This window comes from Pan troglodytes, chromosome 5, assembly GCF_028858775.2.
Source record: "Pan troglodytes isolate AG18354 chromosome 5, NHGRI_mPanTro3-v2.0_pri, whole genome shotgun sequence".
In the NCBI taxonomy this organism is placed as follows: domain Eukaryota; kingdom Metazoa; phylum Chordata; class Mammalia; order Primates; family Hominidae; genus Pan; species Pan troglodytes.
Genome location: NC_072403.2, coordinates 40599264 through 40624088, shown reverse-complemented (window position 1 = coordinate 40624088; position 24825 = coordinate 40599264). Strand labels below are relative to the sequence as shown.

Sequence of the window (24825 nt, the reverse complement as noted above, 5' to 3'; positions counted from 1 at the left end):
TTCTCCCACATATTTTTCTTTTCTTTTTTTCTTTCTTTCTTTCTTCTGTTTTTTTCTTTTGAGAAGGACCTCTAACTGCATCTCAGTGAAAGAGAAAAAAAGAAAGACAGTCTCACTCTGTCACTCAGGCTGGAGTGTGGTGGTGCAGTCATAGCTCACTGCAGCCTTGGCCTTTTGGGCTCAAGCAGTCCTCCCACCTGAGCCTCCCAAGCAGCTGGTACTATAGGCACATACCACCATGCCTGGCTAATAATTTAAAAAAAATTTTTTTAGAGACAAAGTCTTGCTATGTTACCCAGGCTGGTCTTGAACTCCTGGACTCAAGTGATCCTCCCGCCTTGGCCTCCCAAAGTGCTGGGATTATAGGTGTGAGCCACTATGCCTAGCTCATTTTTTCTAATTCTTTTATTATTTCATTTTTTTCATGTTTATATCCTTTATCCATCTGGAACTTATTTTAAAGTAAGGTGTGGAAGAGGGATCTATGCTAATTTTTCTTTTCACAGACATCAACCTAGTTATCCTAGCACCAGTTTTTGAAAATCTATCATTTTTCCTACCAATTTGAAATCCTATTTTATTATAGGCTAAACTCCTCTACATTCTATTTAATCTCTGGGCTTTCTGGTCTGTTTCATTGGTCTATTGATTTGCCTCTACCAAGTGTTTTAATTATTACAACTCATATCTGCTATTTTAATATAACAGTCTATGTAAATTAACCAGTTGAGTTACTTAGCTTTATCCCTTCCTAAAAAATTCTTCCAGTAGGCCGGGTGTGGTGGCTTATGCCTGGAAGAAATTTTCTAGTTGCATATGACAAAACCCTACTTAAACCTGCTTAGGTAAATAGGATATAGAGGCTCAGCAAGCTGGGACATTGAAGGGTAGATTTATCCTCAGGTGTGATTGACCTAGGGCCTGAAATAATGTCACTCGGTCTCTCTCCTTTTCTCATCTCTGCTTGTTTGCTTCTCTTTGCACACTGGCCTCGTCCCACATTGCAGCCTGGTTTCCTCCACACAGATGGGACAGCCTCATTTATCTCCAAACTTCCATTCTTCTAGCACATAATGCCAGAAGCCAGGGAAGGACCTAAATGGGCACACTTATACATCAAGAATCCTCCTTGGTTGGGGATGAGTAGAAAACTGTGATTGCCAGTTCCACTTAAACCTCAGGGAGAGAAGGAGGAATACCCAAAACTTGGGGGAGTACTGTTGTCAAAGAAGAAGTATAAAAACGCATCCTGGGCCCAAAATGGTATGTACAGCTGCAACTACTGGTCTTGCCTAACCCAGTCTGCAAAGCCTAACTCAAAGGAGGTACCAGTTTAAGGTGGTAATTTCCATTGTCACCACCAGAAGACTTGGGTCCTTAGTTCCATAGTAAACTACACCTTCCTCAACTCTCCTATATCTTTCCACAATGCTGAAACACAAAAAGTAATAGTTATTCAACAAATGTTTACTGAGCATTCTCTTTGTGTTCAGGTCTCTGTTGGCCACCATTAATAGGAAAATGAGTAACACACTGTGCCCATCATCAAGTTTAGTGTGGGACATAAGCATTTAAACAAAGAATTACAGCCTTTTTTGGTAAGGACTATGATAAGACAACTTTATCAAAAGGCAGTAGCACAATGGTCATGAGCACAGCCTCTAGATCCAGTCTGCCTGTGTTTGAATCCCAGTATCACCACAAGCTGCTGCTTTGATCTTGGGGAAGTTGCTTAACCTCTTTGTGTCTCAGCTTTCTCATCTGTAAAATGGAGATGATAATAGTACCTCCTTCAGAGGGTCATGGCTGTGAGGGCTGATTAAGATCATTCTCATAAAGCACTTGGCAGGGTGTGGTGGCTCATGCCTGTAATCCCAGCACTTTGGGAGGCCAAGACAGGCGGATCACGAGGTCAAGAGATTGAGACCATCCTGACTAACACGGTGAAACCCCATCTCTACTAAAAATACAAAAAGTTAGCCGGGCGTGGTGGCGGGTGCCTGTAGTCCCAGCTACTCAAGAGGCTGAGGCAGGAGAATGGAGTGAACCTGGGAGGCGGAGCTTGCAGTAAGCCGAGATCGCGCCACTGCACTCCAGCCTGGGCGACAGAGCGAGACTCCGTCTCAAAAAACAAACAAACAAACAAAAAACGAATAATAAAGCACTTAGCACTGCATGGTAAGCATGCAGTAATTGGTGGATAGTGTTGGGACTGTCAGTAAGAATAAGTACCCAAAACCTAGGTCTCTTGAATTCCAAATCCAGGAATCCCTCCAAACCTCTTCAGGGTCACACAGGGGATGAGCTGTGGAACTGGAGAGGCATTTTTCTTCTCCCAATAAGATACTTCAGTTTCACTTTGTTGTTTTGTTTGTTTTTACACCTTGTTTCTACTCCATCATATCAGCTTCGCTTTGCAGCCATCGTTGGCTGTTGACTCCTCCATCTGTTAAGCACTCTTCAGAATCTACAATTCTTAGTTCCATTGCCAAACCTCAGGGCCCTGAAGTGCAGGGGAGAGGCTGAATTCCAAAGACAGACTTGCTTCTGTACTCTGAGTGATACTTCCAGAGCTGTTGATCTGTTGATGGATGCCTCACTGAGAAAGATCATACCATTGTGGCCTTCCCTGCTAACTTTTCATTTTGAACTGAGAGCTTGTGGCCATGAAGTGGACTCAGAAGGCTAAAACTGCATCTTTCTATTTGGAAACAACAGCTGGATGTAGGGTTGTAAAAGCTCACGCCAGGCCTCCCAGGTAGGTGTAAACATAGCTGTGGCTGGGATGACTGTGGCTGGCAATCTTCATCCCACTCTACCCTGCAAGTGAAATCGCTTGGGAGGTGACCTAGCTGCTGCTTTCCAAGGCCATGGGTATCTGGAGACAAAGCTTTCTCCACCTAGCCTGGGCAAATGAGAACAACACTAAGACTACGATGAGGATGCCCATCTGGCACCTACAAGGTGGTGGCAGACACCACCCATCTTTGCCTGGCTATGTGGGAAGGAAATAATTATTCGTTAGTTCTGCTGTTACTGTCCTGGCTCCCTCACAGTAAACAAAGGGCTCACTACTAAGAATAGAAAAGGCCAAAGTCCCAGGGCCTGGGGAACATGTTCTTTGTTGAACCTCTTTATTAATCTAAAGCTGTTGGACCAACACGTTGTGGTGTTAGGCGGAAGCTGGGCAGGCACTAATCACTAAGGCAGAAGAACGGGTTTGGCAGGGTAGTTTTGAGTAGCAGCTTACTGAAGAGGTGTTATTACTCACTTTTTTATTTTTTATTTTTTTGAGACAAGTTCTCAATCTGTCACCCAGGCTGGAATGCAGTGGTACGATCTCAGCTCACTGCAACCTCTGCCTCCCGGGCTCAAGTGATCCTCCCACCCCAGCCTCCCGAGTAGCTGGGACTACAGATGCATGCCACCATATCTTTTGTATTTTTTTGAAGAGACTGGGTTTCACGGTATTGCCCAGGCTAGTCTTGAACTTCTGGGCCCAATCTATCTGCCCACCTCAGCCTCTCAAAGTGTTGGGATTACAGGCATGAGCCACCCCGCCGGCCCTATGACTCACTCTTGAAATGTCTTTTCTTAGATAGATATGATCTTTGGTCAGGGAGTATTCTATTAGCGCAGGAAGCTTTCAGTCTGATTCTAGGGGTGCCAAGCTGGAAACAGGATCATGAGTGGCCTCTATATGGCTTCATACTCCAGCAGAACCTGAGGTTGTGGTTGGGAATGAGACACATACAAACACACAAACACACCCACACACATACGCCATTCTGCTGCCCTATGGCATGTTATCTTTTAGTGGCTTGGCTTTTACTGGGAGAGAAGGGAAACTAACATTTATTAAGCACCTAGTTTGTGTCAGCACTAGGCAATGTGCTTTCATTATGTTATCTGATGGGATTTGATTTTGAAGCTTTTTTTACTGATAAGGAAACTGAGACTGAAGGAGATGATATAATCTGAACAAGACTGCATAGTTAATATGTGGGAAAAAGAGAATTTGAGCCCAAATAGAGTCCAGTGCTTACCCACTTTCCACTGAACACACTGCCTGTATACCTGAGACCGCCACAGTCCAGACCCAAGTGCAACCTGCCCCAAGTAACTCCTTTGCTGCAATGGCTGAAGCTCATTTTTTTCAGATAGAGACTTCAAATCACCAACATGTAGCCCCCAGCTGGAACGCCTTCCACATAAAAGGGATAGCTCCCCTAAAAGGTATATATTTTATGTCTTTTTTTTTTTTACTTTTTTTTTAAGATGGGATTTTTATGTTGCCCAGGCTGATCTTGAACTCCTAGCCTCAAGTGATCCTCCTGCCTCAGCCTCCCAAAGTGCTAGGATTATAGGAGTGAGCCACCACACCTGGCACGTGTATCTTATTGTAAGTAAATTATACCCCCATTAAACCTGACTTTTTTTTTTTTTTGGTTGTAAGTTTATTCGCAAAAGAATCCTCTCCAATTTTACAGAGGTAGCTGACTACGTCCACAACTAAATCTGCCTGTAAACTGGAATTCGGTTGCTGACCCAGCCCCAGACTCGGCTTTCTTGTTGGCACCAGGTGGCACAGCACTCCGTCTGTAGGTATCTCTGTCAGCTTCCCATCTTGTGAGTCTCGCAGGTTGCTCACCCTTCAGACCTTTAGGCAGAGGCCTGCCAGTCTCTGGATGCCTACGGCGTAGGGTGGCAGGCACAATCTCCGGGGGCAGATGAAGGTAATCACAGAGATACTGGATACCCTCATTGGTAAGGTACCAGTAGAAATGTCTCCAGGCAAACTGTTCCTTCACGTAGCCTTGGGACTTGAGAGACTGCATGGCTTTCATGATGTGAAGGTTGGGCACATTCTTGTCTGCCAGCTCCGGGTGCTTAGGCATGTGGACATCCTTCTTGGCCACCATGACTCCCTTCTTAAAAAGGAGTTCATAAATGGCAATCCGGTTCTTCTTAGGCATCAACATCTCTGCGGCTGCAGGGGCCGGGGCCGGGGCTGGAAAAGCTAAACCTGACTTTTTATTTTTATTCATGTACTGATTTAGAGGCAGGGTCTCATTCTCTTGCCCAGGCTGGGGTGTAGTGGCATGATCATGGTTCACTGTAACCTTGAACTCCTGGGCTCAAGCAATCGTCCCGCCTCAGCCTCCCTAAGAGCAGCAGCTGGAACTACAGTCACACCACCACATTTGTTTTTGTTTTTTGTTTTTAGGATTTTTTTCTCTTTTTTTGAGACATGATCTCACTCTGTTGCCCAAGCTGGAGTGCAGTGGTGGGATCACAGCTCACTGCAGCCTCAACTGCCTGGGCTCAAGGAATTCCCCTACCTCAGCCTCCTGGGTACCTGGGACCACAGACGTGTGTCACCATGCCCAGCTAGTTTTTTTTATTATTTGTAGCTAAGAGGTCTCACTGTGTTGTCCAGGCTTGTCTTGAACTCCTGAGCTCAAGCAGTCCTCCTGCCTTGGCTTCCCAAAGTGCTGGGATTACAGCAGTGAACCACCACTCCTGGCTGGACATCCAGCTAATTTTTGAATTTTGGGGATTGTAGGCATGAGCCACCATCCCAGCCTATTTATTTAAGTGTAGTCAAAGCAGTGAGGAAGAAGGAAAGAGTAGAACGGCCAGGTGCAGTGGGTCACACCTGTAATTCCAGCACTCTGGGAAACTGACATAGGAGGATCACTTGAGCCCAGGAGTTACCAGCCTGGGCAACATAGCGAGATCTCTTCTCTACCCAAAAAAAAAAAAAAAAAAAAAAAAGAGTAAACAAGGAGTTTGATCTGTAACTTAGTGGGAGCAATCGATTAAGGTAACTCACTACCTTGGGACTAGCCTGACTTTTTTTTTTTTTTTTTTTTTTTTTGAGATGATGTTTCGCTCTTGTTGCCCAGGCTGGAATGCAATGGCATGATCTCAGCTCACTGCAACCTCTGCCTCCTGGGTTCAAGCGATTCTTCTGCTTCAGCCTCCCAAATAGCTGGGATTACAGGTGTGCGCCACCATGCCTGGCTAATTTTGTATTTTTAGTAGAGACTGGGTTTCTTCATGTTGGTCAGCTTGTCTCCAACTCCCAACCTCAGGTGATTGGCCCGCCTTGGCCTCCCAAAGTTCTGGGATTACAGGCGTGAGCCACCGCACCCAGCTGGGACTAGCCTGACTCTTTTTTTTTTTTTTTTTTTTTTTTGAGACAGGGTATTGCTCTGTCACCCAGGCTGGAGTGCAGTGGCATGATCTCAGCTCACTGCAAACTCCGCTTCCCGGGTTCTCGCCATTCTCCTGCCTCAGCCTCTTGAGTAGCTGGGACTACAGGCGCCTGCCACCACGCCCGGCTAATTTTTTGTATTTTTAGTAGAGACAGGGTTTCACTGTGTTAGCCAGGATGGTCTCCATCTCCTGACCTCATGATCCGCCCGCCTCGGCCTCCCAAAGTGCTGGGATTACAGGCATGAGCCACCATGCCCGGCCTAGCCTGACTTTTTAAAAGATGTTGGATATATTATATAAAGAGCTCCTACAAAATAACAGTAAAATTACCATCAACTCAATAGAAAAATACAAATGAAAAGGAAATGTATATATAAATGTCCTTTATACATCTGAAAAAATACTCATCCTCACTACAAGATGAATTTAAATTAAAAATTACTGAGATACCATTTATCACTTACTGGATTAGTAAAAATCCAAAAAATTGATATCACTTTGAATAGCCATGACTATAGGTAAATAGGAACCGTCATACATGTGTAAACTGAAATAGTTCCTGTTGAAGACAGTGTGACAGTGTCTACGAAAATTCCCTGTGTATATACCTGGTAACTCACCAATTCCATTTCTAGGAATTTATCCTACAGTTATAGTTACAGGATTGCAAAATGATGTGTATACAAGATTACTCATTGAAGCACTCTTTGGAAAAGAGAGCAAAAGTCTGTAAACTTAAATCCCCATCAACAAGGGCCTGGTTAAATACATTATGGGACATGCATATAGCAGAATAGTACGCACCTATAGGAAACAATGAGAAGTATCTGTGTATACTGACATGAAGAACTCTCAAAGATATATTAATTGAAGAAAGCAAGGTGCAGATCAGTGTTTATAGTAGATACCATTTATATTAAAAAGAGAGATACTAACTATTTATATTATTTTATAAATGCATTACAAATCTCAAAGGATCACAGAGCTTTGGGAAGCCAAGGTGGAAGCATCACTTGAACCCAGGAGTTTGAGACCAGCTTGGGCAACATAGGGAGACCTTCATCTCTACAAAAAAGTTTTGGGTTTTTTTTTTTTTTTTTTTGAGACAGTCTCACTCTGTTGCCCAGGCTAGAGTTCAGTGGCATGATCACAGCTCATTGCAACCTCTGTCTCCTGGATTCAAGTGATTCTCCCACCTCAGCCTCCCAAATAGCTGGGATTACAAGCACGTGCCACTATGTCCAGCTAATTTTTTTTTTTTTTTAGTAGAGATTGGGTTTTGCCATGTTGGCCAGGCTGGTCTGGAACTCCTGGCCTCAAGTGACCTATCTCCTCAGCCTCCTAAAGTGCTAGGCTTATAGGTATAAGCCACTGTACCCAGCCCAAAAAAGTTCTTTGTTTTTTGTTTCTAATTAGCTGGGCATGGTGGCACTTACATGTAGTCCCAGCTACTTGGGAGGCAGAGGCGGGAGAATCGCTGGAGCCCAGGAGTTCAAGATTACAGTGAGCTATGATTGGACCACTGTACTCCATCCTGACCCTGATCCAGTGAGACCCTGTCTCAAAAAAAAAAAAAAAAAAAACTCTCCAAGGAGCTAAGAAACTAGAAATAGTGGTTATCTGTTGTGAAGGGTAGAGGTGGGAGGGATATATTTCACTCTATACTTTTTCAAAAGTTTGATGTTTAAACTATGAATTTTAAAAATTAAGTTAATCATTGTTAAACAATAAAGAAAGGAAATAAAAAGAAAATAACATGGTGGGAGGGGCCCACCACATGTCATGGCTGCCATTGTGGGACCATTTCCCAGAACCACACCCTACAGACCCAGCGTGGTAGCTCACGCCTGTAATCCCAGCACTTTGGGAGGCCGAGGCAGGGGGATAACTTGAGGTTAGGAGTTCAAGACCAGCCTGGCTAACATGGCGAAACCCCGTCCCTAATAAAAATACAAAAATTAGCCGGGCATGGTGGTGCATGCCTGTAGTCCCAGCTACTTGGTAGGCTGAGGCAGGCGAACCACTTGAACCCAGGAGGCAGAGGTTGCAGTGAGCTGAGATGACGCCACTGCACTTTAACCTGGGTGACAGAGCCAGATTCCGTCTCAAAAAAAAAAAAAAAAAAAAAAAAAGCCACACCCTACAAACTGCCTTCTTCGTCAGACAGGCTCATCATTGGAAGAAGTGACATGCAGTCTCCCAGACTGGCAACCTTGTACTCACTCCCAGACTGGCAACCTTGTACTCACTCCCAGACTAGCAACCTTATACTCACTCCCAGACTAGCAACCTTGTACTTACTCCCCGCTCTTCTCAAATCCTTGCAATTGTGCAATGGGGCAGGGCTGCTTTGTTGGGTCAGCAGAGTGCAGGTGATTCGGCTTGGTCAATGACTCTAATCTAGTCTGTGTCAGTGACACGTGAGGATTATTCTGCTCGGGAAAGGAGGCAGTGAACCCAACCTTAGATTTAAGTCCCAAGAACTCCAGGCTCTTGTTCCTAACCTTCTTGGATGTCCTCTAAAATCCTTCATTTGCTCACCAAAGAAGTCTATTTGGACTTCTCAACCCCTGAGTTTAAAGAAGTGGGTGCTTGTTTGATTCGACACTAATGTGAAGTACTAGGGACCTGTAATCTGGGGGTAAGCAAAGATTTCTTAGGACATAGAAAACAACAGTCATCTGAAAATTGGATAAATTAAACTTCATCAGAATCTATTAATAAAACTTCAGCTCATGACATAGACTGAGAAAATATTCATAAACATTTATTTCACAAAGGAGTTGGATCCAGAATATATTTTTTAAACTCTTAGAAATAAATAAAAAAAAACATAAAAAGTTTTTAATGGGAAAAGACTTGAACAGGCCAGGCAGAGTGACTCACACCTGTAATCCAACCATTTAGGGAAGCCAAGGAGGAAGGATTACTTGAGCCCAGGAGTTTGAGATCAGCCCAGGCAACATGGTGAGACACCATCTCTACAGAATAAAAACAGATGGGAGGATCGTTTGAGCCGCAGAGGTTAAGGCTGCAGTGAGCTGCGATTGTGCCACTGCATTCCAGCCTGGGCAACCGAGCAACTGAGCAAGACTCTGTCTCAAAAAAAAAAAAAAAAAAAGACTTGAACACTTCACAAAAGAAAATATACAAAAGGCCAAAAAGCCCATTTAAAAAGCACTTGAAAATAATATTAATCATTATGGAAGTGCAAAGCAAAACCACAAAGAGATATTATCACAACCATAATGGCTACAATTTTAAAAATAGAAAGTAGGGGCTGGGTGTGGTGGCTCACGCCTATAATCCCAACACTTTGGGAGGCCGAGGCAGGCGGATCACCTGAGATCAGGGGTTCAAGACCAGCCTGGCCAACATGGCAAAACTCCGTCTCTACTAAAAATACAAAAAATTAGCCGGGCGTGGTGGCACACGCGTCTGTAATCCCAGCTACCAGTAGGGGCTGAGGCAGAATTGCTTGAACCCAGGAGGCAAAGATTGCAGTGAGCCAATATTGCACCACTGCACTCCAGCCTGGGCGACAGAGCAAGACTCATTAAAAAAAAAAAAAAAAGTAGGGCTGGGCATGGTGGCCACTAGCTGTGTCTGGGCTGTCAACTGGGAATGAACACTAGGGAAATTGCTAAGGTAATGGAAATTATGGAAGTGTCTTGTATGTTGATAAGAGTATGGATTACATGAAGGTAGGCATTTGTCAAAACCCATCAAATTGTGCACTTAAGATTTGTGCAAGCAGGCCAGGCCTGGTGGCTCACGCCTGTAATCCCAGCACTTTGGTCGACCTAGGCAGGCAGATCACCTGAGGTTGGGAGTTTGAGACCAGCCTGGCCAACATGGTGGAACCCCATCTCTACTAAAAAATAAAAAAAATTGGTTGGGCGCAGTGGCTCACGCCTGTAATCCCAGCACTTTGGGAGGCCGAGGCGGGCAGATCAGGAGGTCAGAAGTTTGAGACCAGCCTGGCCAATATGGTGAAACCCCGTCTCTACTAAAAGATACAAAAATTAGCCAGGCATGGTGGCGTGCGCCTGTAGTCCCAGCTACTCAGGAGGCTGAGGCAGAAGAATTACTGGAACCCAGGAGGTGGAGGTTGCAGTGAACCGAGATCAAGCCACTGCACTCCAGCCTGGGCAACAGAGTGAGACTCCATCTCAAAAAAAAAAAAAAAATTAACGGGGCATGGTGGTGGGCACCTGTAACCCCAGCTACTTGGGAGGCTGAGGCAGGAGAATCGCTTGAACCTGGGAGGCAGAGGTTGCAGTGAGCCAAGCTTGCGCCACTGCACTCCAGCCTGAGCAACAGAGCAAGACAGAGCAAGACTCTGTCTCCGGAAAAAAAAAAAATTGTGCTGGTGCAGTAGCTCAAGCCTGTAATTTCAACATTTTGGGAGGCTGAGGAAGGAGGCTTGAGCCCAGGAGTTCCAGACCAGCCTAGGCAACATAGTGAGACCCTGTCTCTACAAAAAAAAAAAAAAGTTTTAAAAATTAGCCAGGTGTGCTAGTGCATGTCTGTAGTCCCAGCTACTCAGGAGGCTGACCAGGGAGGGTCACTTGAGCACAGGAGGTTGAGGCTACAGTAAGCTGTGATCATGCCACTGCTTTCCATCCTGGATGACAGAGCAAGAACCTGACTCAAAAATAACCAAACCAAACCAAACTAAAATGTTACTGGAAAAAGAGTCCAGGTCCAGACCACAAGAGGTCTGAATCATGCACAGAAAGAGTTCAAGGTAAGTTGCAGAATGCAGTTAGAAGAGATGGTTTATTGATAACTACTGAGTTACAGCATACAATGCCCTCAGAGAGCAGGAGGAGGAACTTCTGGTTTTAAATTCTTTTTTTTTTTTTTTTTTTTTTTGAGGAGTTTTACTCTGTCACCCAGGCTGGAGTGCGGTGGCACGATCTCGGCTCACTGCAACCTCAGCCTCCTAGGTTCAAGCGATTCTCCCACCTCAGCCTCCCGAGTAGCTGGGATTACAGGCACCCGCCATCATGCCTGGCTAATTTTGGTATTTTTGTGGAGATGAGGTTTCACCATGTTGGCCAGGCTGGTCTTGAACTCCTGACCTCAGTTGATCCTCCCACCTCAGCCTCCCAAAGTGCTGGGATTACAGGCGTGAGCCACTGCACCCAGCATAAACTTTTTTTTCTTTTTTTGGGACAGGGTTTTGCTCTGTCACCCAATCTGGAGTGCAGTGGTGCAATCACAGCTCACAGCAGCCTTGGCCTCCCAGGTCCAAGCAGTCTTCCCCCCTTAGCCTCCTGAGTGGCTAGGACTATAGGCACATGCCATCAATGCAGGAATTTTTTTTTTTTCAGATGAAGTCTCACTCTGTTGCCCAGGCTGGAGTGCAGTGGTGCCATCTCGACTCACCGCAACACCCGCCTCCCAGGTTCAAGCAATTCTCATGCCTCAGCCTCTCAAGTAGCTGGGATTACAGGTGCCCGCCACCATGCCTGGCTAATTTTTTTGTATTTTAGTAGAGACGGGGTTTCACCATATTGGCCAGGCTGGTTTCAAACTCCTGACCTCAAGTGATCTGCCCGCCTCAGGCTCCTTAAGTGCTAGGATTACAGGCATGAGCCACTGCACCCGGCCTAGGAATTTTTTCTGGGTCACTCTGTAAGCCGGGGACCTCTGGCCGGCAATGCCCCCGCCAAGCCTTGCTCGGGCACACTGCCTGCTGCAGGAGACAGCCCACTCACTTGGCCCACCCAAGCCAGGTCTGGTTTGCACACTGGTTCCCAACTTCTTGTCATGCACCCAAGAAGAATGAGGATGCGCTGACAATCAAAGAGTGAGCAAGGCGGGGAGTTTTATTGAGTGATGAAACAGCTTTCATCACTTTGGGTGGTCCCCCTACCCAAAGGCAGGGAAGTCCCCTGTGTGGCTGGGTCTGGGGCATTTTATGGACTTAGAATGGGAAGTACCTGCTGATTGGTTTGTGAGCATGCAAAAAAGGTTAAAGTGAAGACACCACTCAAAGGTGGGCGTGACAGTGTAGAAAACCAATTAGGAAAGGGTAGTTATATGTAAAATAGGGGAAGGGTAGAGGTCAAACAGAGGAAGGCGTATCAAACTGGAAGACAAGCTCTCAATCTGGTCTGAGGATTTAACTTGTAGCTTGGCTTTCAGACTTTAAACTGCCTTCAGGTTGGAGGTGGGGTTTCACTGGGTATCTGCCCCTATCTGCCTAGGCATTTGGCTGCCTCTTGTTGCTATCACCACTTCACCTGGCTAATTTTTTTTTTTTTTGTAAAGACGGGGCCTTGCCATGTTGCCTAAGCTGGTCTTGAACTCCTGGCTCAAGAGCTCTTCCTGCCTTGGCCTCCCAAAGTGCTAAGATTACAGGTGTAAGCTACTGTGCCCGACCTATAATTTTATTTATTTATTTATTTTGAGACAGAGTCTCACTTTGTTGCCCAGGCTGGAGTGCAGTGGCGCGATCTTGGCTCACTGCAACCTCTGCCTCCCGGGTTCAAGCAATTCTCCTGCCTCAGCCTCCCGAGTAGCTGAGGATTACAGGCACCCTCCAGCATGCCCAGCTAATTTTTGTATTTTTAGTAGAGATGGGGTTTCACCATGTTGGCCAGGCTGGTCTTGAACTCCTGATCTCAGGTGATCTGCCTGCCTCGGCCTCCCAAAGTGCTTGGATTACAGGTGTCAGCCACCGCGCCAGGCCTATAATTATTATTATTATTATTATTGTTATTGAGATGGAGTCTTGCTCTGTTGCCCAGACTAGAGTGCAGTGGCGTGATCTCAGCTCACTGCAACCTCCACCTCCCGGGTTCAAGTGATTCTCCTGCCTCAGCTTCCTGAGTAGCTGGGATTACAGGCGCCTGCCACCACGCCCGGCTAATTTGTATTTTCAGTAGAGACAGGGTTTCACCATTTGGTCAGGCTGGTCTTGAACTCCTGACCTCGTGATCCACCCACCTCAGCCTCCCAAAATGCTGGGATTACAGGCGTGAGCCACCATAACTGGCGGATGGAGTCAGTTTTTTTTTTAATTTTATTATTATTATACTTTAAATTTTAGGGTACATGTGCACAACGTGAGTCAGTTTTTAAAGTGGTGTCACCTTGGCTCTCCTATGCTCCTGCTTCCCTAACATAATCCAAAAAACTAAAAAGATTTCTCCACTTCATGTCCATCTGCCCCCGAAAAAAGGCCCTGTAAATAAATATTGACTATAGTTGGTAGATTAGGCTTGAGTAAATGAGAAAACATACTGAAGGTAATGGAAACCAGTGCTCCTACTGTTGGGAAAGGAAGTTACAAAAATGGGGAGAAGGAAAGTACTATGTGATGTTGGATTAGACTTGGAGGTATCAACATGAACTCTTGGCTTTATACAAATTTCCTGGCTTTGTCCACTGACAGAGCCTACAGAAGCAGCCACAGAGCATACCTAGCTCCCAGATCTTGGTTTCTGAATTCCATTCTCCAAAAGGAACCAGGGCTTCTGGGAGAACAGACTGCTGCAGAGAAAGTGTAAGATGAACCTGAAATATCTTCTTATGCTACAAAGTAAGAAAATGCTCAAAAAATGTTGGGGATATATCAAAAGAACAAAGAAGCCAGTTTAAGAGGCTCCTGCTCGCCAAATCTGGGACAATCTGGCCATCAAAAATAAAAGACAATCCAAGGCTGGGTGCAGTGGCTCATGCCTGTAATTCTAGCACTTTGGGAGGCCGAGGCAGGCAGATCACCTGAGGTCAGGAGTTCGTGACCAGCCTGGCCAACATCGTGAAACCCCGTCTCTACAAAAATACAAAAATTAGCCAGGCATGGTGGCGGTTGCCTGTAATCCCAGCTACTCTGGAGGCTGAGGCAGGAGAATTGCTTGAACCCAGGAGGCAGAGGTTGCAGGGAGGCAGAGGTTGCAGTGAGCCAAGATTGCACCATTGCACTCCAGCCTGGGTGACAGAGCAAGACTCCGTCTCAAAATGAATAAATAAATAAACAAAATAAAAAAAGACAAGTCCCTGCAGTGGTTCATACCTATAATCCTAACACTTTGGGAGGCTAAGGTAGGAGAATCACTTGTGCCCACGAGTTCAAGATGAGCTCTGGCAACATAGCGAGATTTGCTCTGAACGAAAATTTTAAAAAGTTGACTGGGTGTGGTGGCACATACCTGTAGTCCTAGCTACTCAGGGCAGTTCGGGAGCTGGGTGAGATGGGGGATGACTTGAGCCAAAGAGGTCAAGATTGCAGTGAGCCATGATTGTGTCACTGCACTCCAGCCTGGGTGGCAGAGTGAAAACCCTGCCTCAAAAAATGAAAAATAAGGCTGGGCGCAGTGGCTCACGCCTGTAATCCCAGCACTTTTGGGAGGCTGAGGTGGGCGGATCACGAGGTCAAGAGATCAAGACCATCCTAGCTAACCTGGTGAAACCCGTCTCTACTAAAAATACAAAAATTACCTGGGCGTGGTGGTGTGTGCCTGTAGTCCCAGCTACTCGGGAGGCTGAGGCAGGAGAATCGCTTGAACCCAGGAGGCGGAGGTTGCAGTGAGCTGAGATCACACTACTGCACTCCAGACTGGTGACAGAGTGAAACTCTGTTTCAAAAAAATAAATAAAATAAAATAAAATAAAATAAAAATCAATAAAAGATGGTAGTGAATTATAACCCAATTAATAAAATATAGATCTACAAATCTATTATGATATAAATAAATTAATAAGTAAATAAATGGCAAAAAAGGAAAAGATCTTCCTTATGGTAGACTTACATCTACTAAATAGAGAAAAAACAATGGAGTTAGAAAATAATCATGGAGGCCGGATTTGGTGGCTCATGTCTGTAATCCCACCACTTTGGGAGGCCAAGGCAGGCAGATCACCTGAGGCCAGGAGTTCGAGACCAGCCTGGCCAACATGGTGAAACCTCCGTCTCTATACTAAAAATACAAAAATTAGCCAGGCCTGATGGCACACACCTGTAGTCCCAGCTACTAGGGAGGCTGAGGCTCGAGAATCACTTGAACCGGGGAGGCAGAGATTGCAGTGAGCTGAGATCGCTCCACCGCACTCCAGTCTGGGTGACTCTGCCTCAATAAAACAAAAAAAGAAAAAATAATCATGGATGCTAAAACTTGAGGGTTAAATCATAATGAGGAACAGCCTCAAGGACTATCCCCACAAATTACTTTTTAATTATATAGAGGAAATTAATAACTTTACAGAGAGCAATCTGGTAGCCCCACCATTAATCAAGTGATTAAAACCAACTATCAATTTTAGAGCAAACCAACTTTATATACCTCCTGAAATGATATTATAGTCCGGTATAACTGCATAATTTGAACCTAAGGATGAGGAAACATTAGCCAAACAAAAATTGAGTGACATTCTGCAAAATAAATAGCTGTACTTTTTTGTGGCAGGGTGTCGCTCTGTTGCCCATGCTGGAGTGTAGTGGTATGATCATGGCTCACTGCAGCCTTTACCTCCTTGGCTCAAGCAGTTCTCCCACCTCAGCCTCCTGAGTAGCTGGGTTTACAGGTGCTCACCATCACGCCCAGCTTTTTTTTTTAGAGACGGGGTCTCACTATGTTGTCCAGGTGGATCTTGAGTATTTTTAGTAGAGACGGGGGTTTCATCACGTTGGCCAGGCTGGTCTTGAACTCCTAGCCTCAGGTGATCCTCCCTCCTCAGTCTCCCAAAGTATTGAGATTACAGGCATGAGGCACCACACCTGGCCAATAGCTGTACTTTCCAAAAATGTCCAAGTCAAGAAAGACAAAGTAAGGCTGGAGAGCTGTTCCAGATTAGACTAAAAACACATTATCCTGAATTGAAAAAATATGATCCTGAATTGAAAATTATCTTGAGAACAGAAATGGGTTAAATGAATACTATTTAGACAATTGCCAAAATTTGATTATGGACTATATTCGTTTCCTACGGCTGCTATGGTGAATTACCACAAATTTGGTGGCTTAAAATAACACACATTTATTTTCTTATCGCTCTGAAGGTCAGGAGGATGAAGCCAGTTTCACTGAGCTGAAATCAAGATGTCAACAGGGTTGAACTCCCTGTGGACTGGTAAAGCACACATTGTCTCCAGTTTACTCTTTTTTTTTTTTGAGACGGAGTTTCACTCTTGTTGCCTAGGCTGGAGTGCAATGGCATGATCTTGGCTCACTGCAACCTCTGCCTCCCGGGTTCAAGTGATTCTCCTGCCTCAGCCTCCCAAGTAGCTGGGATTACCGACATGTGCCACCACGTCCAGCAAATTTTGTATTGTTAGTAGAGGCGGGTTTTCACCATGTGGATCATGCTGGTCTCTAACTCCTGACCTCAGGTGATCCACCCGCCTCAGCCTCCCAAAGTGCTGGGATTACAGGTGTGAGCCACTGTGCCCAGCCACCAGTTTACTCTTGAATAATTCAGAAATATATACAAAATGAGGCACAGTATAAACACGTGGGAAATCTAGGTAAAGGTACCATTTTTGCGACTCATCTGTAAGTTTGAGATTATGTTAAAATTTAAATGGATCAAAAGAATAAGTATTATTTACAGGCAGGGATATAAGCATAAATTTTCATGTCAATTCTAAAGTCAATGGGATGAGTTCATAACTAGAGTCAGAAAACTCTGTTAAATAATAACACTTCTTTGCATTTGGAGGATGCTTATTTTCCAAATCGTTTCACAGCGATTGCCTTATTTGCTTCTTGCAATAACCACAGGAAGTCAGGAGAGCAGATATTTTTATTCCTGTTGGACAAATGAAAAAAAATGAAGCGTGGAAGAGTTAATTGAATCACCTAAGATTCCACACACGTAAGTGGCAGAGTTCTAGATTAGAAACTCTCTTCTGATTCTCCTATGCTAGGTGTAAAAGAGTAGTCAAGAGTGGTTATAGGTACAGCTTAAGACAGACCTGTACTGAAATCCACTTGAGTCCTGGCTACAACTTGTCTGGCTGTATTACTCAGTGTAGGCAAGGTTATGTAGTGGTGACAAATAAACCCTGAAATATCAACAGCTTAACAGAACAAAGGTTTATTTGTTGTTCCCATTTACAGTGTAATGTGGGCCCATCAGCTCTTTTTTTTTTTTTTTTTTTGACAGGGTCTTACTCTGTAGCCCAGGCTGGAATGCAGTGGCACCATCACAGCTCACTGCAGCCTCAACCTCCCAGGCTCAAGCAATCCTCCCATCTCAGCCTCCCAAGTAGCTGGAACCACAGGTGCACACCACCTCACCTGGCGAATTTTTGTATTTTTTGTAGAGATGGGGTCTCCCTGTGTTGACCAGGCTAGACAGTCAGCTCTCTTGAGTGGCTCTCCTCCAAGCAGTTACTCAGGGATCTAGGCTCTGCCCTTAGGAGGAGTGGCTGGGGTGGATCCTTTGTTTCCAGCTGTGCAGATAAGGAAGAGAAAGTGGAACTTTGTGTGGAATGTTTTAAACCTGGAAATGGGGCATAGCACATCTAAAATCTATGGACCCGAATTTAGTCACATGGGTCCACCTCCAAGCGTGGAGTTCTGGGAAATGCAGTCTTTCTGTGTGCTCGGGGGAAAATAAAACAGTTCAGGCCAGGCGCAGTGGCTCATGCTTGTAATCCCAGCACTTTGGGAGGCCAAGGCGGGCGGATCACCTGAGGTCAGGAGTTCGAGACCAGCCTGGCTAACATGGTGAAACCCCATTTCTACTAAAAATACAAAAAAATTCGCTGGGTGTGGTGGCACGTGCCTATAATTCCAGCTACTTGAGAGGCTGAGGCAGGAGAATCACTTAAACCCGGGAGGCGGAGTTTGCAGTGAGCTGAGATTGCACCATTGCACTCCAGCTTGGGCAACAAGAGCAAAACTCCATCTCAAAAAAACAAAACAAAACAAAACAAAAAACCCAGTTCAGTGCATACCTAAGTTTGACTCTGCCATACTAGCTATTGTAAACTTGAGTAATTGATTTAATCTCCTAAATATTCTCATTCATCAAATGCAGACAATAATACCACAGAGAGTAGTTGTATTGAATGAAGGACAAAATGTACATGGCGTGTATAGCACAGTGCCTGGCACTGTAAATCATAAATAAGAGTTATTAGTTTTTGTTTGTTTGTTGTTATTAAGACAGGCTCTCCCTCTGCCACACAGGCTGGAGTGCAGTGGCACAATCACAGCTAACTGCAGCCTTGACCTCCCTGGCTCAAGTGATCCTCCCACCTCAGCCTCCTGAGTAGCTGGGACTCCAGGCACACTCCACTATGCCCAGCTAATTTTATTTATTTATGTATTTATGTATTTATTTATTTTTGTAGTGACGGGGTCTCACTATGTTGCCCAGGCTGGTCGTGAACTCCTGGGTTCAAGCCATTCTCCTGCCTCAGCCTCCCAAAATGGGGGAATTCAGGCGTAAGCTACCCGGCCCGGCCAGTTATTAGTATTACAGAATTTCTCATGTCTCTTACAGTCCTTGTTATGTCAATTCCCTGGCCAGTAGTGGAGATGCCAAACCTTTCCACGTGGTATCCATTTGTTCCTTGCTCTCTGCCCACAATATAATGTATGTTGGTTTCATCAAAAGGAAAGATTAAGGCCTTGGAGCAGGGCCCACTTGGCAGGATGTAATGTGAAGAGCAGTGGGTTACAAGTGTCATTTTGCAAGATATGCCCTAATGCAGCGGCTTGGGAACAGTGGAGGCACCCATGAATCCCCCAGGGGTGGCTGAGATGGCCCCTCTTGTTGTTCTTAACAACAGGTGTTGGCAGACTTCCAATAAAGCTGCCAAGGAGTCTATTTTCTCTGGAATTTAAAGGGAGAGGACAGGGTGGTGTCCACAGGAGGTGAGGGGCAACAGCTGTCCAGAGCTTACAGCTTTCTCCATACTCAATGGCACTGTAATTTAAGTGGCTCAACTAAGGCCTGTCCAAAAAGGCCCACAGAGGAACACCCTGCACCTCCCAAAAACAGAACATGGAGATTCATGAGCAGGATGTAGGGTGGACTCCCTGCAAAGAGTCATGCATGACCGTTTATTTTCTGCTGGGTAGAAATGTCCCTTTCAGTTTGGAAATGGAGACTGAGAGCCACAATTTGGGAACCGAAGCCCTCATAGACTTTACCCCATTTCTGACACACAGCCAAACCATGATTTTGCCCCTCAACACAGAAGGCTGCTTAACTTTCTAGTTTGTGACCAGAGTTGAGAAGTTCAGCACATTTGGCAAACAATGTAATTCATGCTGGTGTAGCCAAATTAATCCTCTTTTAGGTTAGTAGATTTCCAAGTTTTCTTTGTTTTACATACTAGCAGATTTGGGCTGGGCGCAGTGGCTCGCGCCTGTAATCCCAGCACTTTGGGAGGCCGAGGCGGGCAGATCATGAGATCAAGACCATCCTGGCCAACATGGTAAAACCCCTTCTCTACTAAAAATACAAAAATTAGCTGGGCATGGTGGTGCGCACCTGTAGTCCCAGCTACTCGGGAGGCTGAGGCAGGAGAATCGCTGGAAGCCGGGAAGCAGAAAAACTAGCAGATTTCGGAACACAGTAAAGTAAAAACTCAAGACTCTAGATCCATTTTTAAAAATTAATTAATTTATTTATTTATTTATTTATTTTTGAGATGGAGTCTCACTCTTGTCGCCCAGGCTGGAGTGCAATGGCACCATATCAGCTCACTGCAACCTCTGCCCCCCAGTTCAAGTGATTCTCCCACCTCGGCCTCCCTAGTAGCTGGGATTATAAGTGCCTGCTGCCACACCTGGCTAATTTTTTTTTTTTTTTGACACGGAGTCTTACTTTGTTGCCCAGACTGGAGTGCAATGGCATGATATCTTCGCTCACTGCAACCTCTGCCCCCCAGGTTCAAGCGATTCTCCCACCTCAGCCTCCTGAGTAGCTAAGATTACAGGTGTGCGCCACCACGCCCAGCCAATTTTTGTTTTTTTAATAGAGACGGGGTTTCACCATGTTGGCCAGGCTGGCCTTGAACTCCTGACCTCAAGTGATCCACCCGCCTTGGCCTCCAAAAGTGCTGGGATTACAGTACAAGCATGAGCCACTGTTCCCAGCCTTAATTTTTATGTCTAAGAAAAAATTTTTTTTTCCATAGAGACAGTGTCTTGCTATGTTGCCCAGGCTAGTCTCAAACTCCTGGGCTCAAGCTATCTGCCTGCCTCTGCCTCCCAAAGTGCTGGGATTACAGACATGAGCTGCAGTACCCAGACTGCCTAGCACTGTTTTTATATAAATAGTGTGTTTATTTGGAATGGTTTGCTGCATAGAGAGACTAAAGCTGTCTCCAAGTCACCCCATGGTGCCACTGCTACCACCCATGACCAGGCATGAAAATAAATGTGTGGAGAGCACTGGAAATCAAAGGTTGTGCTGGGCACGGTGGCTCACGCCTGTAATCTTAGCACTTTGGGAGGCCAAGGTGGATGGATCACTAAAGACCCGCCTGGGCAACATGGTGAAACCCCATCTACTAAAAATACAAAAATTACCTGGGCGTGGTGGCGCATGCCCGTAATCCCAGTTACACCGGAGGCTGAGGCATGAGAATCTCTTGAGCTTGGGAGGAAGAAGTTGCGGTGAGCCAAGATCGTGTCACTGCCCTCCAGCCTGGGTGACAGAGAGACACTCTGCTAAAAAAAAAAAAAAAAAAAAAAAAAAAATTAAAAATTAAATCAAAGGTTGTGGCACACTGCAGTTACCACCAGCATTTTCTGAAGAGTCAAGAAGCGATATAGCAGAAGTTGAGACTACAAGGAAAGCGAGAAAAGTTAAGAAGAAAGAGGACGAAATTGCCAAAAGCAAATCTACATTTAAAGGCAATGAATCCCTCTCTACTGGTTCTAGGGAGATTGGCTAAAGAAACCCTGTTGTTAAAAATGCTTTTCTGGAAGAAGAGTGCAACATGCGGCCATGAATCAAGTGACCCAACTTCACATTCTAAGACCTTCTAGTTCCATTTATGTAACTCTGAACATTTCTTTTTTCTTTTTTTTTTTTTTTGAGACAGAGTCTCACTCTGTCGCCCAAGCTGGAGTGCAGTGGCGTGATCTCGGCTCACTGCAACCTCCGCCTCCTGGGTTCAAAAAATTCTCCTGCTTCAGCCTCCCGAGTAGCTGGGACTACAGGTGCGTGCCACCATCCCTGGCTAATTTTTTGTATTTTTAGTAGAGACGGGGTTTCACCGTGTTAGCCAGGATGGTCTTGATCTCCTGATCTTGTGATCTGCCCACCTCGGCCTCCCAAACTGCTGGGATTATAGGCATGAGCCATCGCACCCCGGCCTCCTATGAGCATTTCTTAATAGTGACTCTCCTGACCTATCCATTAGGGCCAATGACCCAGACTACCTCACAGGGTTGTTGTGAGGTTCAAATGAGATAAGGATGTGAGTGTATAATAGGTGCTGTAGTTTAGTTTGGTATTTTAATTTCAGTTTACCTAAAAGCTTCTGAGCTTCTTGGAATTTCCGATAAAAAGTTTAGGGAAACTGACAATCATTTCAAATCCAACTTATTCCTTTCTAACCTCCCCTTCTTCTTCCCAACATATATCCCTGTCTGGAAAGTCCCTATAAGTTCCCTCTTATAATACAAACGTCCCTGGGGAAAAGACAAGAGCTGACTTATTTCCAGATAACACCTTAATGGTTCATATATGCTTCAGTTAAGAGCTGGAATGGCGTAGGAGTTGGGCCCTTGAGAGGGAAGGGAGGACCCCCTGGAGGCTTAAACTCTGTAAAGAGATACAGAAAGCTGATGGCAGACTAAGCAGAAAGCAAACTTGGTCGACTTCCCAATTTTTCTGAGGGAAAAACCTGACAGAACAGGGTCATATTTCAACAATTTTGTTGTATGTGCCAAATTCTATCTAAAGGGTTAGAATTGTTTATTTTCCTCTCTTGTAAGATACACATAATTTATACATGTAAATGTATAAATTATTTTTAGGCTGGACGTGGTGGCTCACCCCTGTAATCCCGGCACTCTGGGAGACTGAGACAGAAGGATCCCTTGAGCCCAGGAGTTTGAGACCAGCCTGGGCAATGTAGGGAGACCCCGTTTCTATAAAAAATACAAAAAGTAGCCCGGCATGGTGGAGTGAACCTGTAATCCCAACTACTTGGGAGGCTGAGGTGGGAGGATAGCTTGAGCCCAGGAGGTCGAGGCAGCAGTGAACCAAGATCATGCCACTACACTCCAGCCTGGGTGGACAGAGTGAGACTCTATCTCAAAATAATAAATAAAAATTTTTAAAAAATCAAAATCCAAAAGAAAGAAAGAAAGAAAAAAAGAAAAGAAAGCAAAGCAAGGGTGGATGATAATAGTCCCTCCCTGAAACTGACTCCCTCCATGGTCAGGAATCAACCTAATTTTGTAAGACTAATGAAAGGCCACAAGAATAGGATTATGGGAGGGGCCTGAACTCTGCTAAAATATAGGCATAGTTTCTATGAGCCCTTACTGCTCAGGGGTCATGTGGCCAGAGGTCACAAGATTTGTGACTTTCCCAATTGCTCCTATAGATAACATCACTATTGTAGAGCCTAAGATTTTTTTTTTTTTTTGAGATGTTTTTCAGACTGAAACTATCCAGAATTGTGATTCATGACTCACCAGATCCTGTGGCCCCCCTATCCAGGGGTGCACTCAGCACATGAGGACACCTGTGATTCTGCCCCTATGAGTTCATCCCCAACCAGTCAGCAATACCCATTCCTTAACCCCCTGCCTGCCAAACTGTCTGGGAGACTGATTTGAGTGATAACTCCAATTCTCTTGTGTGGGCCAGCCACATATCAATAAAACTCTTTCTCTACTGCAATGCCATGGTCTCAGTGGATTGATCTTGTCTGTACACCAGGGCAGGAAGAACCCATCAGGCGATTACAGTAGTATTTTGATGAACTGCTTTTCTTAGTTTTAGTATAGTCCAACCTATCAATTATTCTTTTTTACTTGGTATTTTTTGTGTCCTGTTTAAGAAAACTTTGGCCTATTCTCACTTTCTTTTTTTTTTTGAGGTGGAGTTTCACTCTTGTTGCCCAGGCTGGAGTGCAATGGCACGATCTTGGCTCACTGCAACCTCTGCCTCCCAGGTTCAAGCAATTCTCCTGCCTCAGCCTCCTCAATAGCTGGGACTACAGGCCTGGGCCACCACACCTGGCTAATTTTGTATTTTTAGTAAAGACGGGGTTTCTCCATGTTGGTCAGGCTGGTCTTGAACTCCCAACCTCAGGTGATCTGCCCACCTCGGCCTCCCAAAGTGCTGGGATTATAGGCATGAACTGCCATGCCCAGCCTATTCTCACTTTTTTAAAAATAGAAAATTATTCTTTTCCAAGGTAAATTGTACTTTGTAGACCGAGGTGAAAGAATTGCCTGAAGCCAGGGCAACATAGTGAGACAAAACATAGTTCTACAGAAAATTTAAAAAATTAGTCAGATGTGGTGGCATGGGCCTCTGGTCCTAGCTACTTGGAAGGCTGAATTGGCAGGATCACTCGAGTCTGGTGGTTGAGGCTGCAGTGAGCCATGATCATGCCACTGCATTCCAGCCTGGGTGACAGAGGGAGATCCTGGCAAAAACAAAAAACAAAAAACAAAAAAAACAAAACAACAACAACAACAAAAATTGCAAAAAATGTACAGCCTGGCCTGGTGCCTCAATACCTATAATCCCAGCACTTTGGGAGGCCAAGGTGGGAGGATCACCTGATCCCAGATGTTTGAGACCAGCCTGGGTAACATAGTGAGACCTTATGTCTTCTTAAAAAAAATTAAAACTTATAGACTTATAGATTATCAAAAAGAAGAAAAATAATACCTATAATGCAACATCCAGAGACAGAAGCTTTATAAACATTTTGGTGCATATTCTAGTATTTATAAATGTTTATACACATACTTTTTTTTTTCTCAAAAAAAAATGACCTCTAATCCCCAGCACTTTGGGAGGCCAAGTTGGGAGGATCACTTGAGGCCAGAAGTTCAAGAACATCCTGGGCAACAAAACGAGACCCTATGTCTACAAAAATAAAAATGGAAAATTAGCCAGGTACAGTGGTGTGCACTTGTGGTCCAAGCTACTCAGGAAGCTGAAATGGGAAGACTGCTGGAACATAGGAATTAGTGGCTGCAATAAGTTGTGTTCACACCACTGCACTCCAGCCTGGTAGAACAAGACTCTGTCTCTTAAAAAGAAAAAAGAAAAAAAAAAAGGATGATACTGTCCTTGCTTTTAGTAAACTTTTTTTTAATTTTTAATTTAATTTTTAATAATTTTTTATTTAGAGATAGAGTCTTACTCTGTCACCCAGGCTGGAGTGCAGTGGCATGATCTTGGCTCACTGCAACCTCTGCCTCCCAGGTTAGCAATTCTCCTGCCTCAGCCTCCCAAGGAGCTGGGACTACAGGTACCCGCCACCACATCTGGCTAATTTTTGTATTTTTATTAGAGAGGGGGTTTTGCCATGTTGGCCAGGTTGGTCTCAAGCTCCTGACCTCAGATGATCTGCCCTTCTTGGCCTCCCAAAGTGCTGGGGTTACAGGTGTGAACCTCTGCGCCCAGCCAGTTTTGTTTTTTTTTAAA

The 24825-nt window shown here is 44.9% G+C and overlaps 1 protein-coding gene and 1 long non-coding RNA gene across 2 annotated transcripts in view; one reads left to right on the top strand and one right to left on the bottom strand.

The window, feature by feature from the left end:
- Window positions 1–24825, top strand: part of LOC129144241 (uncharacterized) — a 38329-nt gene that overhangs the window by 8024 nt on the left and 5480 nt on the right. The gene's annotated exons all lie outside the window — the stretch shown is intronic.
- Window positions 1317–5014, bottom strand: LOC462629 (small ribosomal subunit protein eS10-like). The gene is made up of 2 exons (XM_054686561.2): window positions 4489–5014; window positions 1317–1431 (listed from the first exon to the last, which is right to left on the bottom strand). Exons 1-2 carry the CDS (start codon window positions 4980–4982, stop codon window positions 1317–1319), a joined length of 609 nt encoding a protein of 202 aa, XP_054542536.1. The 5' UTR covers window positions 4983–5014.

Bases quoted from the DNA above. Each gene is read 5' to 3' on its own strand.
- LOC462629 (XM_054686561.2), bottom strand. From the start codon at position 4,982: ATGTTGATGCCTAAGAAGAACCGGATTGCCATTTATGAACTCCTTTTT. The intron at 1,432-4,488 runs GTAAAATTGGAG...TTTGTGTTTCAG, and splicing joins GGACGTAGTCAGCTACCTCT to CATTGTGGAAAGATATAGGA.